This window comes from Culex pipiens, chromosome 2 (assembly GCF_016801865.2).
Source record: "Culex pipiens pallens isolate TS chromosome 2, TS_CPP_V2, whole genome shotgun sequence".
NCBI classification, from domain to species: domain Eukaryota; kingdom Metazoa; phylum Arthropoda; class Insecta; order Diptera; family Culicidae; genus Culex; species Culex pipiens.
Genome location: NC_068938.1, coordinates 119,060,130 through 119,078,719, shown reverse-complemented (window position 1 = coordinate 119,078,719; position 18,590 = coordinate 119,060,130). Strand labels below are relative to the sequence as shown.

General features: G+C 35.5%; 1 protein-coding gene across 1 annotated transcript in view; it reads left to right on the top strand.

Moving 5' to 3' along the window:
• The window catches only part of LOC120423148 (visual system homeobox 2-like), a 56,994-nt gene that overhangs the window by 12,407 nt on the left and 25,997 nt on the right, over positions 1 to 18,590 (top strand). Inside the window, exon 2 of the mRNA XM_039586829.2 lies at positions 4,650 to 4,703. Coding sequence (XP_039442763.1) covers positions 4,650 to 4,703 — 54 coding nt within the window. The remainder of the gene's footprint in view (positions 1 to 4,649; positions 4,704 to 18,590) is intronic.

Sequence of the window (18,590 nt, the reverse complement as noted above, 5' to 3'; positions counted from 1 at the left end):
CTTTCGTCTCGTTTTTCAAACGATTTTTTTTTCTTTTCGTTCTCAACTCTCAAAGCCTCTTGACGCGGACGCGAAATGGGTAATAAAGAAAATATATAAATAAGTTTCCTTTTTTTTGTTGCTCAAATTGTAAAGAAAAGGAAAGTAAAACTAATCTTGTAAATTGTGAGAACAGAATAATCGTTTTGCCGAGCGAAAAAAAAAAACATCTCTATTCATTGACATCCTATTAACGAGCTCGTCCGTCGTCAAAAGGTGGTTTCTGGAAGGAGGAATGAAGATGATATTGCTCAAAATAGAGAGAGAGAGAAAGGTGGATGTAAAGGAAGCTGTGGAATTCCTGCTAAAGACCTTTCTTTGACAGCCTTTCGTTCTATGTTTACACATGCTCCCGGGTACTTTATCGACGTTTTCGTCATTTGATACTTTTTTTTTTGGCAGCCAGCAACAACTTTGGTCTGGTGGAACGCGACTCTGTGGTTTACCCTCGTTTTTTCCGCATGGTACAGCTTTTGTGAATGGAAAATATTTTGGGGGGGAGAACATTGTTTTCAATAAGCCAAAGTGCAAGTCTCAAAAATCCTTAAAGAAAGATTTTACTTTGCATAAACCGGTGCTCCCGCAACGCAAAATGTGTTGATCTTTTTTTTGAAGCACTCATTGCACTCATTGCATGCAACTTACAGGGGAAATGAGTGAAAAACAGTATGAAAAGAAGGCTCCGATTAGGCGTGTACGTGTTAATTTGTGAAAACAGGCCATACATCTCTGTACCATATGAGAAGGAGGAGGGGTCACACGTTGTGTTAGGTTCGAATAAGGTAATAAGCGCACTCAGGATGTTAACCAAAATTTGGAGGAAGCTCTGATTAAAATAGAGGTTTTTACCATGAATAAATTTTTCCGTGATTGTTGAAAACGACATTTTTTAGGCTTCATCCATAAAGTACGTCATGCTAAAATCAGCCAAAATGTACCCCCCCTCCCCCCCTTTGTCACGCTTTTCCTATACTTATAACACTTGCTCAGTCCCCCCTCCCCCCTAGAGCGTGACATACTTTATGGATGACGCCATTATGGCAATCGCCAAAATACTAAAGACAGCAATGAAAGGATTAAATTTAATTAATATATATCCCATAGATATACAATTAAACCCTACTGGGAGATTTGTTTTCTATTACACTCATTTGCCACAGGTATGCCAAATATATAACATTTGCGTGTGGCAGTGGAAAGTCATTGGTTGGCAGCATAAATACATGTACTGTCGTTCTACGCATAACTGTCTCGATTTCGGAAGGTATGTTTATTTTGTTGATCCGGGACCGGTGGTGTTGGTAAGCGTAGTTGCCTCTCACCCCAGTTGGACTGGGTTCGATCCCAGACGGTCCCCACCAAGACAATAATGTAGAGCGAACAATTTATTTATGTTTCTTTTGTTGACCAACTTTTCTGCATATATAAGTCAAAATCAGTCCTAACTGTAAGCATATTTTGTTACCCTCGTTTTTGAACCTGATTCCTCATTTATCGAAATCTCCTTCAATAGCTGGCGTGGTCAAATGGTTACGCTGACCGATTTGTAAGCGGATGATCATGGGTTCGATTCTCATCTGCTCCAGCCTTCTTGGTTAGACCGTTAAGTCATTCAAGGTGAAAGAGTCGTCTCCCCCGTATAAGGACAAACAACACACCAAACCAATCATGCTCCGGTGGAATCGCTGGCGGCGGTTGGAATCGCAATTCAAAGGTCGTCAGTACGAACCTTGGTGTGGAAGTTTCCTTGAGGTAGAAAGAGGTCTGGGTGCTCTCCTCATTCAAGCCTTTGGACTCCTAGATTCGAGCAGAAACTTGTCATAGAGACCAAAAAAGACCTGGGGGTCGTTAAAGTGGATAGATTGTTGTTTTTGTTCAATATCGAAACATGAACAGTCAACTGTATTGAAATATTTTACAAATTGCGTTACATTCTGCACCATGTTAATTAAATGACATTTAATTTATACTGCAGGTTATGAATATCGTTTATGTGACCGATTCAAAACTATCAATATCCAAATTATTAGTTTCTCATAATTCTACACCCAAAATTCAGAGTCGAGATAATCGTTCTCTCAAAATTTATTGAGGGCTCAGTGCCAAAATCGATAGAATAATGGTACCAACTCACACCATCATAACAAATGAGTTCATACGTTAGTTGAATCAATAAATCTCCAACAAGTGTCATACATCGACTTCTGACTTCTCCTTGGTCACCAAGCTGTGGTGGCCGAGGCAGCTAAGTCATTGGATTGGTTTGTCAAAGGTCTCTGGTTCGATTCCCGTTGTCGACACTTTTGGTTTTTTGTTTGACGGATGAACTTTTTTTGCAAATGAACCTCGCGAGAATAGTTCTATCGCCCATCTCGAGCTGTGTTCTCTGCGTCCGTGAATGGTACCACTATTCTCTCGACTCGAGACCATCATTCTCTCGGACTAGCGCTGCCAGTTTTGGGTGTATATTTTAGAATTTATATTATTTTTTACAGTTTTGACCGTCTGTTGGTTAAGGGTTTATGTTTCGTTTACATTCCAGTATATTGTGTAAAAAATCATTCTACAAAAAGCGCAAAGGAATCCCGGAAAAGTGGAGCTGAGCACTCGAAAGCAGTTTTCCTATTGTACCGGTACGAGAAGGAAAACGATTGGAGATCGAAATTGTGTACTATACATGTGTTTGGATGTGAGCCTGTGCCGGCTGCTATCCTTTTCTTATTCTGCTGCCATCTTCCGAAGAAGCGAACGATTGAAGGGTTCGGAATCAATATAATAGAGCTTACCTTCAATCAACTCGTTAGCTCGGTTCCAGCAAATTGATGTTTATTCAATGATGTGAATTTTTTTCACACCGCAATTGGAGTGGTTCTTCGTGCATGTGTGCTGTTTGTGCAAAACGAATGGTTTTTTTTCCTCCAATATATTTCGATTATTCTTGATAGCTTGTATTACGTAGGGAGACGTTTATTTGTGTCCCCCTTTCTTCACGGTGGGTTACTATCTTTGGATAAACGGTGACCCGTGAAGAAATGTAAGGGATACTTGAGTGTCACTCCAGACCTGATTCGATATCACACTGAATAAAAGTGTTTGACCTTTTCTTGGTTTTGGGATACCCTATTGAATGTTGGTGGAGCTTACAGCTACTTTTGTGGTCTAAGATGTGGAACGTTCAATCACTTTGAATGGTCTAACCTCCTGGGAGAGAAAAACACTACTTTGGTTGAACCTTTGTCAGTTGGTCACATTTCTTCGCATTTGTACAGTAAAATAAATATTCTCTATAAAATTCACTAAAAATTTAGGTAAATTTGGGTCTTTTTCTTCAGCCCTCTTAATGAGGATAACCTCCCGCGTTGAATTCATTCAACATAGAACATTTAGAGCATTGATATACGAACCTAAATTTAATTTACTGTACATATTCAAACATTGAATATGTACAGTACAGTACAGTCTTGAACGATTTGTAGGCAGTAAAAAAAAGTATATTTCAAAACTTCTTGAACTTAAGGCGTTCTACAGCAACGCTGGAACTCTACTAATAATCATGTTTAGCGTTTAAAGAAATAGCCGCGCATGTATTGCTGACAAGCTGACCGTTCTGTTTTACCTCATAATACCAACGTTGAGAATGTACCACACCGTGGAATGGTACTTCTATTGTTATGTTTCAAGTACATTAACATATCGAAAAGCGGCAGCAGCAACCGATGAAGCAACATTCAACCATAACTGAAGAGAGCAAAAACGTAAAAAACGCGGAATGTAGGCGTATTCTTTCGGAAATTATAACCGCTAGGCAGCAAGGCAACATCAAACATCAAAGCTGCTTCCAAACTCCCGTGCAGAATAGCTCTGAAACCGGACTGCCTGCCTATCAAAAGCTTCACCGTACTTTATGAACTGCTGCGGTGGTAGCATTAGCATATAATTAATCAATTATTCTATCAATATCGATTGAAAATGATTACTTTGTACAACTTCTTTTCAACTGATCGTCCGCCGCTTTAAGGTACTTCAAGGCACACATACACAACTTGGAAACCTCGGCACCCTTTTTGTTAACCACCGACCCGCGCTCGGCTGCTGCTACTGCTGGTTGTTTAGTTAAAACGTTGATTCTCACCTTTGGAATATGAAATCGAGATTGAGTGTCAGTCATGAATCATATCTATCATGATGATGATGATGCGGTGTATAATTTCAAGAAAGCTTGTTAGCCACAGAGACACTCTGCGCGGGAACTGGCCAGAAGCAAATTTTAAGGCTGAATGCTTAGGTTAAGTAAATGATTTACGTAACACCTATTCCTTGCGGAATCTAATATGGTTTGATTTACCTTTTCATTTCACATTAAACAAACTAAATTTAAACTATTTGAAAGTTGCTATATCCTCGTCTGTACTCAATAGGTTAAAGAAGCATCGAAACCAGCTTTATTGGCTTAAGTCTGTGATGAGTTGAACTTTTTTCCCCCTTTTCTGTTTCTACTGTTCAAAGAAGTTCATGTAACAATATTATCGAGCAGTTTGGGGGATGATTATAACATAAATGATCAGTATGGTAATTTAACTCAATGAGAATGTTTTGTTTACTATTCACAGGTTTCCCGCATTTGAAATCAACCTTCGGATCCGCCACCAGCCCATGCTTACCAGGTATGAGTGTTTCTGGATGTTTGAACTCTTGATAGTCGAACGGTAATCTTATGGATCTGTCGTTTTCCAGCCTTATCAAATCTGATGTCCCACCCTTGTCGATCAATCGGACCGCGCACTGGACTCATAATCCAGTGGACGCCGTATTGAATCCTGAGACGGACGCTACGCGTTCTAAGTGTGAATATAGGTATTCGGTGACAATCCCGTGCACGGTATGAAAGAAGCAAAACATTATAAATCGAAAACACCTATGGGAGATTTATACGTAGAAAATTTTTTTTTTCACCTATCTGATTAAGGATATGTTCGTTTCAAAATATACTATCGGTGGAAATTGCGTTTTTCAGAAAAAAAATGTGTTTTAATACTAATGAAGACGCCTGGTACTGAATAAAAACTGTTTTTGAAAGTTTATGCTTATCAAAGGTAAAAGAAATATAAAACATTTTGAAACACGACAAGTAATAAGGCTTATTAACAAATTATAAAAATTTACTTGAGCCACCATGCGCCTCCTTGCATGGTATCTTATATGGGAATTATTTCAGAAAACGCCATTTTCACCGATAGAATATTTTGATTCGAACATATTCTTAATAAAGAAGATGAAACACAACTTTCTACGTATAAATCTCCAATGGGTGTTTTCGATATATAATATTTTGCTTACTCCATAACGTGCGTGCCATACCTTCACACTTAAGAGACCCGTGAAGATACACACAAGATAAAGTTTGAACATCTTAAATATGAGTTTAACATGAAAAACTATGACTTTGATTGTCACCCTGGAATTAAAACTAAGAATTTTTAACGTAACTATTTTTCTAAACATTATTGAAAAAACTTTTTTTCCGAAATAGTGCATGGACTGGACTTTGTGTGGCCTACCCCAGTACATGTTTTAAATATAATAATCTTGAGTAAAACCTTACCTGTTGGAAAATATTCTAAAAACAAATTGAAATCCTATCAAAGTCACCCCGGTTTACGGTACTACCTAAAAATTATTTACAACAAGGTTTGTCTATTTTTACAATCAGATTGTTGAAGGATTGGGTCCGTAAGTTTGACAATTTTGGAATAAGAAGACAAAAACTTCCTTGGCTGCTGTACACCCTTATGAAGGCCACATCGACGTCGTCGTGCTATCTTGTCGCACCCGCCATTTCGACGTTCCGAGAAAAACACGTTTTAATGTTTAACCTTGAATAAACATAAACGAAAGCACGCAATGTAAACAATAACAAACACGTTTTGTTTGGCTGACCATTCTGTGCATTGTCCCGAAGTTTGGTTAAAGTTGGTTGCTGGAGTCCCGAGTTATAATTACAAATGTTTACGGTAGTCTAACTTATACGTGCGTCAAACGCGTTCTGACCTGAAATCCCTTTGCCCTTTGTCACACTTACATCAATTTTCAGGGAGTGACAAGATAGCACGACAAGATTGAAACTACTTTCATATGAAAAGTGATAAACATTTTCGAAGCTTTTTTGGTTTTCATTGAATATCTCGCCGGGTCCGGTGGTTCAGTGGTTAGCGTGGTAGCCTCTAAACCCCAGTATGGCCTGGGTTCAATCCCAGACGGACCCGGTGGCATTTTTCGAGACGAGATTTGCCTGACCACGCCTTCTATCGGATGGGGAAGTAAAACGTCGGTCCATTATCGTAAAAGAGGTTTTGAGTGACTCACCACACATAACCTTCGGACGCCTAGAAATGAGCAGAAACTTGCAACAGAGACCACAAAAGACCCGGGGGTCGTTAAAGTGGATTACTTTGCTTTGCTTTTTTGAATATCTCAGGATTGAAATCGAATTTTGGGGATCTGTGAACGGTTGCCGAGTATGTGGTTTCAAGCTTTTGGTTGCTGTCCAATTAGAACTGGGTTCTAAAATAAGGCTTTAATTAGTTCACAACGAAAAAGCTTATTTTTATTTTACAATTACCCTTTGTACGGCCGCAAAGGATTTAAAATAATTTTTTTATTCAATTTTATAAAATCTTTTTAGCGAAAGAAAGCATCCTACTTGACAGCTCGTTCCATAGTTAATCCATCGTAAAATCGTCGTCTTGTTATTATTTTTTTGCATTAAAATAAAAAAAAATATCAAAACGTCTTTTTTACCATTGCCCAAAAAAAAATTACGAAGGGCTTTAGGACCCCATTAAACGAATTCGGATTCGCTATTTCGAATGCAGTTCCTCTTTAATTAGTGAATCGCTTCTGTAAATACGTGATATGTAACTTACATTACTTGTTAGATAACTGGACAGCACACGAACGTTGTCTAGTTACAAAATGCAGTTTAGCTGATCGTAAAATGACGAGCGAATAATTAGCATTAGCATTAGCATTTGGAGGACGCCCCACCACCGGAAGGCTACACAACGCTTATCCCACTGTTTGGTCTGGTTGTGTTAGACCCTCATCCGGAACAATAATCCAATACGGGAGATACCATGTTTTCATCTTTTGATGAGTGTGTAATACAGCCCAGGGCATAAGGGGGTCCACGCCGGGTCCAAGCTATCCTCGGGGAAATGAAGGAATGTTAGTAAACACCTATCTAAAGTGCGCAGGGACCCCTACGTCATCTTAGTGGTATAGATGTTTGTAGGGAGGTTTTGGACTCAATGTTAGTAGGAGAGGTAGAACCCTAGGATATACCCCGAAAGGTATTGCGGGCGAATCAAGCAGAGTTAGTTTTTTTTTTTATTAAACTTATACCATCAGTATAGTGTAAAAGATGCATGATTTAAAAATATTTTGTTTAAAGCCAAGGCAGACATAACGCGACGAAGCCGTGCAAGATTAAATCTGTGATAAAAATTTACAGAGGTAAATCAATCATTTTCTCAGGTAAAATCTATGCTGATTAAACACAGTCAGTTATTAAACTCATGCTACCGACTGTAAGAGTACAAAAAAAAAAAATTATAATCGTAAAATGACGAGCGAATAATCCTTGCAAAATATGTTCCTACTAAAGTAGAATAATAAAAGAAACATACAATTCTACCATGTTTTATTGCTTAATTTAATGTCTGACTGGAACTGACCCCTCGATCCAAGATCATATTCGAAGTTGTCACCCACTGAAAAATGTAACGACCCCATCGGCCTTCGTCAGCCCGATTTTATTCTACTGATCGAGTCGTTACATTTCTCAGTGGGCAGAGGATTTAACCGTTCTCGTGTAGGTAAAACAAATATCGGCAAATAATCGAAAATTTTAACCAAATAAAAAAATCAGAGGAAAAAGAAATGCAAACAAAATGATTTTTGAAACGTTACAAAACAAAGACAAAAGTAACCTTCTAATAAAAATCTAAATACTTCATTCAATTAAATTGTTAAAGCATTACAATAAACATTACTTAATCCACCTTAAGGTGGTTGGTGCCTTCCTCGCATTCATGTTGTATTTTAGGTTGTATTTACAAATTAATTTAAGGGTGCACAGCAACGAAGGAAGTTGTTGTCTTCTTATACCAAAATTGTCAAACTTACGGACCCAATCCTACAACTACGGGATTGTAAATTTAATGAAACTTTGCTGTAAATTACTTGGTGGACAGTACTTTAGGGGATGAATATAAAAATATTTCGATAGTACCCGTAGTTTTGAAGATACTAAAATGTCTGTAACAAAAATCTGGGTGCAAAAGCTCTGGTTGATGTGCACCGTTAAGAGTTTTTTTTTTCATTTATTTTTTATAATTATTGATTTTACTTGAACAGCAATTTTCAATTAATTTTTTACCAACTCTCCAAAATAAAGGAGAAAAGTCTCAAAAGCTATAAAAAAAATAATTAAAAAGTTCGTGTAAATCTTTGTCGAGACAAAATGATGCAGCAACATAATCAATACAGATTTTTTTCCAGAAGAGACGCAGACACTGCTTAAGTAATGTGGCAACCGGGCGATACGCATGCAAGGGGGTGTGGCTGCCAATCCCCCGCGTGGACCAAAATCCCTACGCATGCTGCGCGACTCTCGCGTGTAAGCAAAAAGATCCGGCCTTTGAGGTTATGCAAAAATCACCCTTTTTTGCATCTACAAAAAAACTTTTTCTTGGCATAACTTTAAAAGTACTTCATTAAACAGAATAAAATTTAATAGGGTCTTAGGGGACCCCAAAACGAACAGAATAAGGCGGATCCGGCCAAAATCGGTTCAGCCAGTTCTGAGATAATCGTGTGGAAAAAAAAAATCATGTCTACACACATCCTCACAGACATTTGTTCAGAATTTGATTCTGAGTCGATAGGTATATCTAAAAGTCGTATTTAAGAAGTTCATTTTTCGAGTGATTTTATAGCCTTGCCTCAGTGAGGTGAGGAAGGCAAAAAGAAGGTATTTATAACTTTTTCTAAGGCTACGCAAATTTCCAAAAGATATAATCAGTTAAATCCGCATGCCAAGTTGTAATATGCTTGAATGAATGGTTTTCTTGTTCCGTCGGTGTTGAAATCTCCATATTTTATTACTCGAACAAAATGCCATTCTATGATGGTGGCTATGCTTTAACCGCAGCTTCACGAGTTTAATTTTGTTTCTTTGTAAAGTAATCGATTTTATCTGGTGGAAGTGTTTCATTCACTTTAAACGGCCCATATTTCCGGTTCCGTTTACGATGCATAAACGAAAAGTTAGCCCTGTAATATAGAAACGTCTCATTCCATACAATCGAGCAGAATCGATCGTAAAAAGTGGACCAAAAGAGACATTTCAGCACTTTTCTATGTACATTTGCACTTGGGAGTGTTTGTGAATGTGTGTGTTCGTGCGTCTGTGAATATATTTACAACAGATTACTCATCATTATCAAATTACCCCGAGTGCCTTCTATTAGGTAGCAATTTCCAGCTCAGTTAGACGCAAATTAGATCCAGTGTGACGTTCAAAAATCGCCCTGTGTACAGATGGCAATACTTGCCATCTCTGTCGAATCGTGTATAGCAAACTCACAGATTTTCCCCTTCCGAAAAGTTGAGTCATGCGCAATGAGGGTTAGCCGTTAAGGCTAACCCCAACCTCTCTTGCCCTGTGATGGAGGCAAAGGAACTCTCTTCCACGCTCTCTCTCTCTCTGTGCTTGTACTCTATGTAACAACGACGACCATCGTCGCTAGCAGACTTCGTCGAATACATAAGAGCAGCTTGCCGTTGAATATCGTACACCGAGTGCCGAATCCGTTCCTCGAGTAGGTATAATGAGATTGTACAAATTGAGTTTTGCTTTCCTTATACTTTTATTACTGCCGGCCAAGCGAGTAGAATAATTCGCCAGACATGGAGTCGACAACGGCGGCAATGAAGACGACAGAAGATGACGAAAAGATGCAATGGCTTCCCCTAAAAAACGTTACTTTATCCACCTTAAGGTGGTTGATGCCTTCCTCACATTAATATACTTTTGATAGGGTTATCAAATCTTAAAACTTTTATGCTCAACGGAAAGGTCTTTTGATTACACCAGGGATGCCAGATTTGCAGATTTCTCTGCAAATTTGAAGATTTCCGAAATTTGTTGCAGACAACTTTTTTGTTGCAGATTTTTGCAGATATTTTACCGGTGAGGTTTGCAAAAAAAACTTTAATCCTTCTGTGACAATTTCTTTGAATAAGATGAGTAACCCAACTGTACAGAGCATTTTATAAATTCAGAAAAAAATCTTCTTAGACCCACATCAAGTTTGATTACTGTCAAAATATGCAAGTATTTTACCAACTACACACAAAAAAATATTACTGTAATGACAAAAGTAACTTACTTTAGAATTAAAAAGTTGTTAAAATTTGCTACATTAAAAGTTTTTTTCTTGTTTTGAAAATGAAAACTTTTACTGCTACAGTTTTTGAAAATCTCATTGCTCACTGATTTAAAAGTTTTCACTTTTAATTCGACTGTAAAATTTCTTTCATTTTGTCGTTCTCGTGTAACCGTGTTCGCCTAAGTCCAAAATGTAAACAAACGTTATGGTAATTCCGGTGATTGAAGGTCCACAACGACTATCATAACCGAACGCGGCCGCTGCCTGGACTTGGACGCGGAAACCTTCGAAAGAGGATGGTGCGGGCTCGGGTGCGGGTGCGGAACAAGGTTGGGAGATTAGGGGAAAGTTGGTTTTCAAAAGGATAAGGCCATGGCTGCAGCTTCCTGCAGGACCTGCAGCTGTTTCACGACCGAAATGGGTAAGAATGAAGCTTGGGTGTTTGTTGGAGTTTGAGATTATTTTGTTTGTTTTTGTAGGACGCCGTTTGTGTGGTTGCCGAAGATCGGAGGTCGGGATGTGGATTTGCACCGGTTGTATTCGGTGGTGGTGGCCCGAGGTGGGTAGATGAGATTTACGTTGAAGCAGATTTACATCCGCTTTTTGAACAAGTACGAAAAAGTTAATTTTCACGGTGAGGAGAAGGATCCGACGGAAGAGGGAAACGACGAGTAGCGGCATAATTGGAGGTGGTCAGCGCGGATGTTGCACTCGGTGCCGGCGGTTTACGACCATCAGCAGCATTATGTGCCGGAAGTGATGACGGGACAGTGTGGGATGTCCTTAGGGTCCGCAGTCAATTTCTCGTTGCGGGATTGACGATTATTACCTAAACATCCAGAAGAACAGTTTGCACCAGTTCTGGATGGACCGTCTGTACGAAAGCCGCAAGTTCTGCAGTTGACGTACTCGGTTGGAGCGAGATCCGACGAACCTGATCAAGAACATCTACCTGGAATACCGAAGAAGTTACAGGTGAGTATTGAGAATGTGTTCAGTGTCTAGCCAATTTCGTTTACTTCAAAACTCTTTCAGCAACTCCCGCCCGCAAACGCTCATCTCGCAACGGCGCAGCTTCGGCCGGATGAACTTTGACGCCGAGTTGGCAATATCTGTATCATTCTCGAAGTGATCGTGAACTATCCGTTCATGCGCTTCACTTCCCAGCCAAAAAAAGTCGACTTCCCTTGCCAAATCATCAACCAATGGCCAACTCCTCCAAGCCTGTCCTAATGATGGCCGGCAACGAGACCACCCTGTTCTCTACATCGCTGTCGCGCTCCAAAATAAAGGCCGCTATGTTGCTCCCCAGCGAAACATCCATCCGTAACCTGTTCAGCCTGGGGCCTTCGAACGTGACCGGTGGCGTACCGTAAGAATCGGACGCGGAAGTTGGCCAACCATAAGCAGATCCGCTAAATACAAAAAAAAAAAATCGAAAACATACTGTTTTAATATTAAAATATTGAAATAAAATCCATCACATGTTTCGAAAATCATCATCACTGTAATGTTAAATGTTATTTATTCTTGCCATAAAAAGTTTTTTCTTATATTAAAAGTAAAAAACTTTTACCTATACAACGATTTTGTTCCAGAAATGCATGGTAGTATCAACAACTTTTTAACTTTTAAATTAAAAAGTTTGAACTTTCTACGAATATTCACCAACGCGAACTTTTAATCCAACGAACGATCTTTTTAAATTTAGAGTATTTTTTATTTGTGTGTATTCTTTTTAATCACTTAAGAATTGTCGCAAAAAAAATTACAAATCCAGAGCAACATTTGAAAGGGGCGGTACGACATTGCTCTTACGGCCTTTCATTACACGCGTTTAAATGGGAGGAAAGGCCGTAAGAGCAATGTCGTACCGCCCCTTTCAAATGTTGCTCCAGAAATCAGATTGTGCGCTCTACAACATGGCTTTGGTATACTCTACTGCAAGATTCCTACTCAAAGCTAGGTGTTCAAAAGGTTGAAGTTGCTTGTTTACCAAGATTTTGGCTATTGTTAAAAAAAACCCTAATTCCAAATATGAGCTCATTCTGACCAATCGTATGAAATTTGTATGGGAGAAATCGTTAAAATGTATGGAGAATGACAACTGTTTCACTTTTTTACCCTTGGAGGGCGCAATAGTTATCCGATTCTAACCATTTCTCAGATGTAGAACTTTCATTAATTTTAGAAAAACTTTCCTCAAGACACCATATTTTTAGGAACCCGTGGTCAGAATGAGCTCAAATTTGGAATATATCCTACACTCAAAAAAATGAGTTCGCGTAAACGTGAACAGCGTTCATGCCAACGGGAACCAGGAAGAAAACTGTTCACTTTCATGGTGCAATGCACTATAAAAGTTGAACAGTTTTCTTCCTGGTTCCCGTTGGCATGAACGCTGTTCACGTTTACGCGAACTCATTTTTTTGAGTGTAGTGATGTGTCAATCTTTGATTTCAGGGGGTAGTTCCGAAGAAGCTCGAATTTGAATTACCCTAGGAAACATAAATAAATTCAATTTGAGTATTGAGTATTAAGTATTAATTAAGTATTAAGTCTACCTCTGATTATTTTTAAAAACAAAAAAATAAATGGAAGTGCGAAGTTACATAAGATTTTCAATGTGGTTCTCAGTAGTAAAACGTTGGTCAAAATCAATATTTTTTCGAATATGTCAAAATGTACGGAGTATCTTTTTTAATTGAACCGCTACAGCCAAATTTGATTGATGATTTGTTTCAGTGAGTTTTGTTTTAGATAACCTATTTATCTTTGTTAGCTTAAAGCTTATGACAAACAGCTAATTTCAATTTGCCAAAAACATAAACTAACAAGTTGTAACAAATATTATCCCAATTCAATCAACAATGATGTTGCAAATGTTTTTTTTAGTTTTCATCTCATCTTTTTATTTTTTTCTTATATATTAAACGACAAATTGCAAAAGAATCATACATGAATACGAATTCCTAATAAAGAGGTCCCTTTTACTAATGAATTTGTAGCACTTTCTTCATTACTGTTTGTATTACAATACATATCTAGAATTTTTTTTTCGAAAAGGTCCTATAAACATATGAAAGACAATAGCTTATAGGACCTTTTTAAAGAAAAACTCTAGATGTAAAAGAAAAAAATCATGTATGATTTTGTCTGATGTATAGATAACTTAAGGCGTTCACATATAAAGAATGATAAGTTTAGTTTTTTTAAGTGATTAAAATAAAATTATTTCAACACATATTGTTTGCCTTGTTTTTAATTTTGGGTTTGTGTTTCGAATCATTTCAAAATATTTCAAATATTTTTTGTAAATTGTACAAAAAACGTTAGTTGCATACTTCTTTTCCACGCCTATTTTTTATTTAATTAGATTCATTACAATAATTATAATTCTAAATTTCTTAACGACTATTGCAATTTTTCTTAAAAATTTGGCAGCACAAAAATGATTCAAAAAAATTAGAATTAGTTTTTAATACAATAGATATTTAAAAAGAAATTTTTGCTCACAGAAGAATCCAATGAAGATAAACTTAAAAACAGAAAAAAAAATTAAAGCGTTTCTAGTTGTCTGAAAGACCACATGGCATTAGTTTTGATTATTTTTTTTTTAATATTCAACATGAAATAGCAAAATCACTATAGAAGTAAAATGATTCAATTTATATATAACATAAAATCTTCATTTTATACATATTTCAATACCATTTCACCATCAAACCTTTTTAATGCATGGTTTATTAATGGTACACAAAAATATCAAATCTGGAGGAATTTCTTGTAACAAAGCTCAACTGTTAACAAAATAAATCCAGAATATGCTGGACAAAAATTAAAACACAGGATAAAATAAAATAAATAAATGGGTATTGGAGGATGAATTAAACTCACAAAAAATGGAACTATAGGACTATAGGCTAGCGGCATACATAAGTTTAATTAAAACATTAATTGCAATTTAAGTGCTTTTCAATTCAGTTTTGATTAAAATATACAAAAAAATAAGAACATGAAACTTTTATTTAAAAAACACTTTGGCAATATTAATATGAAGTTTAATATCTAACATATTTTTATTTATTTTAATATGCAACAATCGTCTCTCCATGCATTTAAATTTATGGGACCGTTAAGGGAAAGATTGAGCGAAAATATCAAACAAAAGATTAATCGATTTTGCTAGAAGATTAGAGTATGGATTCATCACTGTTTCACGCAGAAAAATGTTTTGTAGAATCAGCCTGTACGAGGTTTGTTTCAACAAAAAAATTGTTGAATATAATCAACGCCGATTTTGCGTTGAAACAAACCTTGATTTTCTCAATTCCACAAAAATCTTTTGTTGTTTTGAAAAAGTTGCTTTGACGTTTAGCGTTGATTCAACAAAAATCTTGATTTTCAAATCAACAAAATGTTTTGTTGATTCAAATATGCCCTATTTTTCTGCGTGTTGTATCAAAACGACTGCATTTTTTTTTGTTTATCGAGTTTATCGAGGAGAAAAACGACAATAAAGTGTTAACTTTTACATGTTAACAAAAAAAAATCATTTTATTTATGATAACACATACAGCCCAGACTCGACTGATCCAAGTTTTACTTTTATGAAGTTGTACAGATTTACTTGTGATAAACAAATAAACAAACACAATATAAAAAAAAACATTTTATCATCTTTTTTAATATTTTTAAGAATTCATCTTTTAACTAACTCATTGTTCCACAATTTTCAGCATGAGTTACTTCACAAAATTTAGAGTTAGGTTTATTTTTTTATGTTTCTGAACATATTGTTTGAAATGCCTAAAGGGTACATATTTATAAACATTCTTACACACGTTACATTTTTCCAGATCACTTCAGATGATTTTGGGGCATAAATGAGCTCAACGACTTAAATTTTTTTAACGTGATTTGATTTTCCATAATAAACAAATTGCGAAGGTTTAGGAGATTTTGGTGTGGACCGTATTTTACAGTTTTTAATGTTTACATTACAGATTTATTAACCATTTAAGTATCACTTGGGTTTTTAATATTCAATAATTTCCATATCTTGGCTCAAACTAAACCAATTTTAGTTCTTTTGGGTTCGTTCGCTCAGTAATTTAACACCGAACACGATGCCTCAAAACCTAGATTCCGGTTTCCTGGCTGGAGATATTCTGGATTCTCCAGGGCCAGATTTGAGCTAGCCTGGTGATTTTCTGATCACAAAATCATTCAAAAAATTTGTTAGTGATGAACTATTGAAATATTTTACCATCGACAATATTATGTTTTGGTTAACTGTTTCATTATATTATTTTTTTAAATTAGGCCGTTGCAAATATTTTTTGAAGTTTATGTCGCTCGACTCTGACCAAAGTCGAGGGGGTGGGAGCAAAAAAATAAAAAAAAAAAGATTAAAAATTGAATTTACGAGCCATGGTTTAAACATTTGAATAAAAAAAGTGTTTTAAAATGCATTATACTATACACCTGTCCAGTAGTTTTGCAATCATTAGTTTCCAAAATATCTAAATATTGACGAAAATTTTATTTTTCGCGAAAAAAAAAGTTTTTTGCGGTGCTGTGCATTGGAGTTTCATATAAATTCAAAATATTTTCAATCCAGCCCTAACATGATTGTTTTCAGTTGATTTAATTTTTATTTTCATTGAAATTTTGAAGTTTTTGAAAAATAATTTTTTTTCCTATGATTTTTTTTGACAAATTTTGAAGGAGGGGCGAAATAAACTTTGAAAAATATTTTCAACGGCTTTACAAGAAAATTAAAAATGTAAAACATTGATTTATTTCGTTAACCCTCTAACGCCCAGAGCTGTTTGCTTATCGTAAAAAAAAGTAAATGGTAAAATTTTGGTACAATAATGGAAATACTTTACTTTAACCCATAAACATCGAATTGGTGCAAAAAAGTTGAATTTGAAGTGGCGCACCCATAGGATAAGCAACTTTTACTAAGCAACTATATTACAAAAACTGATTTTCTTCAAGTCTATTGGTTCAGTTGTTTAAAAATGCATCGAAATTTGTTTAAAACTACTAATTCTTTTCTGTAAGACCATATTTCTGAAGTATGAAATACAAATTCTAAAATCTCTGCACTTTCAGATTTCTTTGATTGGCTCATTCAAAACTTACAAACACCCATTTTCATCAAAATTAAGGAAGATAATAAAACCATCGGTCTAATAACAATGTTTTGTCTTGTTTTTGAATGGTCTTAACGTTTATAAACTTTTGTTTTGATTGAAATGTTTTTTTTTTGTAATTTGGAAAAAGTGCTCCTGAATATTTAGTTGCTCATATGCCCAGGTGGTGCTCTGGTGCACCTAATGGAAAAGGTTGAAAAACACTCAAAATCGGTCCAAACTCACAATGTTATTCACAGGGGTTCTTGTCCAAGGTTTGTTTCATAAAATGTCGCGTTTGGTAATTTTTACGGGCTTTTGGAAACAGTTATTATTTATACCCCTGAAATTGGCCCATTTTTGTTTACATTTCGCACTGTAACTTTGCTTGTGCTAAACCAAATTTGATTAAATTTGGAGATATGTTAGCATACATTCTACATGAACAACTGCAACTTGAAGCACCATGAAAAGTTGAGTCAGTATATTAAAGTTCAAAATTTTGGTACTCTGAAGTAACCATGAGCGGGAGAGATTTAAATTAGTTATTGAAATTAGTTTTAAAATTATAAACAACTTTTTTTTAAGTTGTTGTGATATTTTTGAACAGAATCTTTAGAAATCACAAAAAATATATTGAATTGTTTTAGTTCAGCATTTTGATTCCCATTTATTTTCTTTTTTTTTTATCATGAATAGCGAACAATAAATTTTTGTATGAATGAATTATAATTCAGAGACGTATAAATATTTGAAATAAATAAGAATTTTCGTATCAATTTAGAAAATTATCGCATATGTATTTTAACTGCGAGATGCAACAAAAACTCCTTTCCACTTATAATAAATAAAATAATTTTGAAGTTTATGTTAATAACTGACATGACCATACAAATAGTAAACATTTCATGTAAAGTGGTACAAGAAGAATAAGCCATTAAAATAGTCATGAAAAAAATTGAACTTATCTGAAAATATGCTACATGGACTTTAGAGATTCAAAAACATATTTATAATTACGTGAAATCTGCTTAAACCGTTGAAACAATAATTTCCTTAGATACAATACAGCACGAAATAAGACTATCGCTAATTTTATTTTAACATTTTGTTAAGTTATTCAAAAGTATCACAAAACTAAGAACCGTGCCCTAATTATTTATTTATAATTATTTTAAATGGCAGTTAATTTTTTTGTAAAATTTTTGTTTTCGAAACACATTGGAAAAACCCCTGAAAAGTATTTTGATATTAGCCTAACCTTGAAATAGAAAAACACATTGAGAAATAAAATACAAAAGATATCTTGATAAAAATGTTTTAATTTTAAAAATATTGTTTGTCGTTTTATCGAAAAGGTAATCTACATTTTATTACATTTTTTTTTTCAAATTAATGGAATTTATTGCAAATAATTGTAGCTAAATAATTTGTTTTCACACAGATTTAAGTACATAAAACATACATTAAACGTTGTTTAAGTTAAACATCATAATTTAGTTAAACAAAATTGTAGGATACGAATCCATAAACCTAGTTTTACGTGTATTTAAGTTTGCAGATTTTTGCAGATATTTGAAAAACAAATTTGCAGATAACTCAAAATTTCATCTGGCATCCCTGGATTACACATCTTACGATGGGTCGCTTGAAGGATCCGTTTATCTTTTTATCAAAATATCTGAGATCCGGCCTCAAAAAAGTGTATGAATAACACTTAAGGGCTCATAATTTTTGATAGGGTTATCAGATCTTCGAAGTTTTGGACCTATTTGAAAGGTCTTTAGATTACCTACCCAACGATCCGGACAACGTTTTCATTAAAATATCTGGGATCCGGCTGATTTGGGCTCGTTGGAAAGGTCTTTCAAATACCATTCTAAAAATGTATAACATAACGGGTTTTCTTACAAAAAACATCCTTTTTACGATCTTCCGAACTTTCCTCAAAATGCTT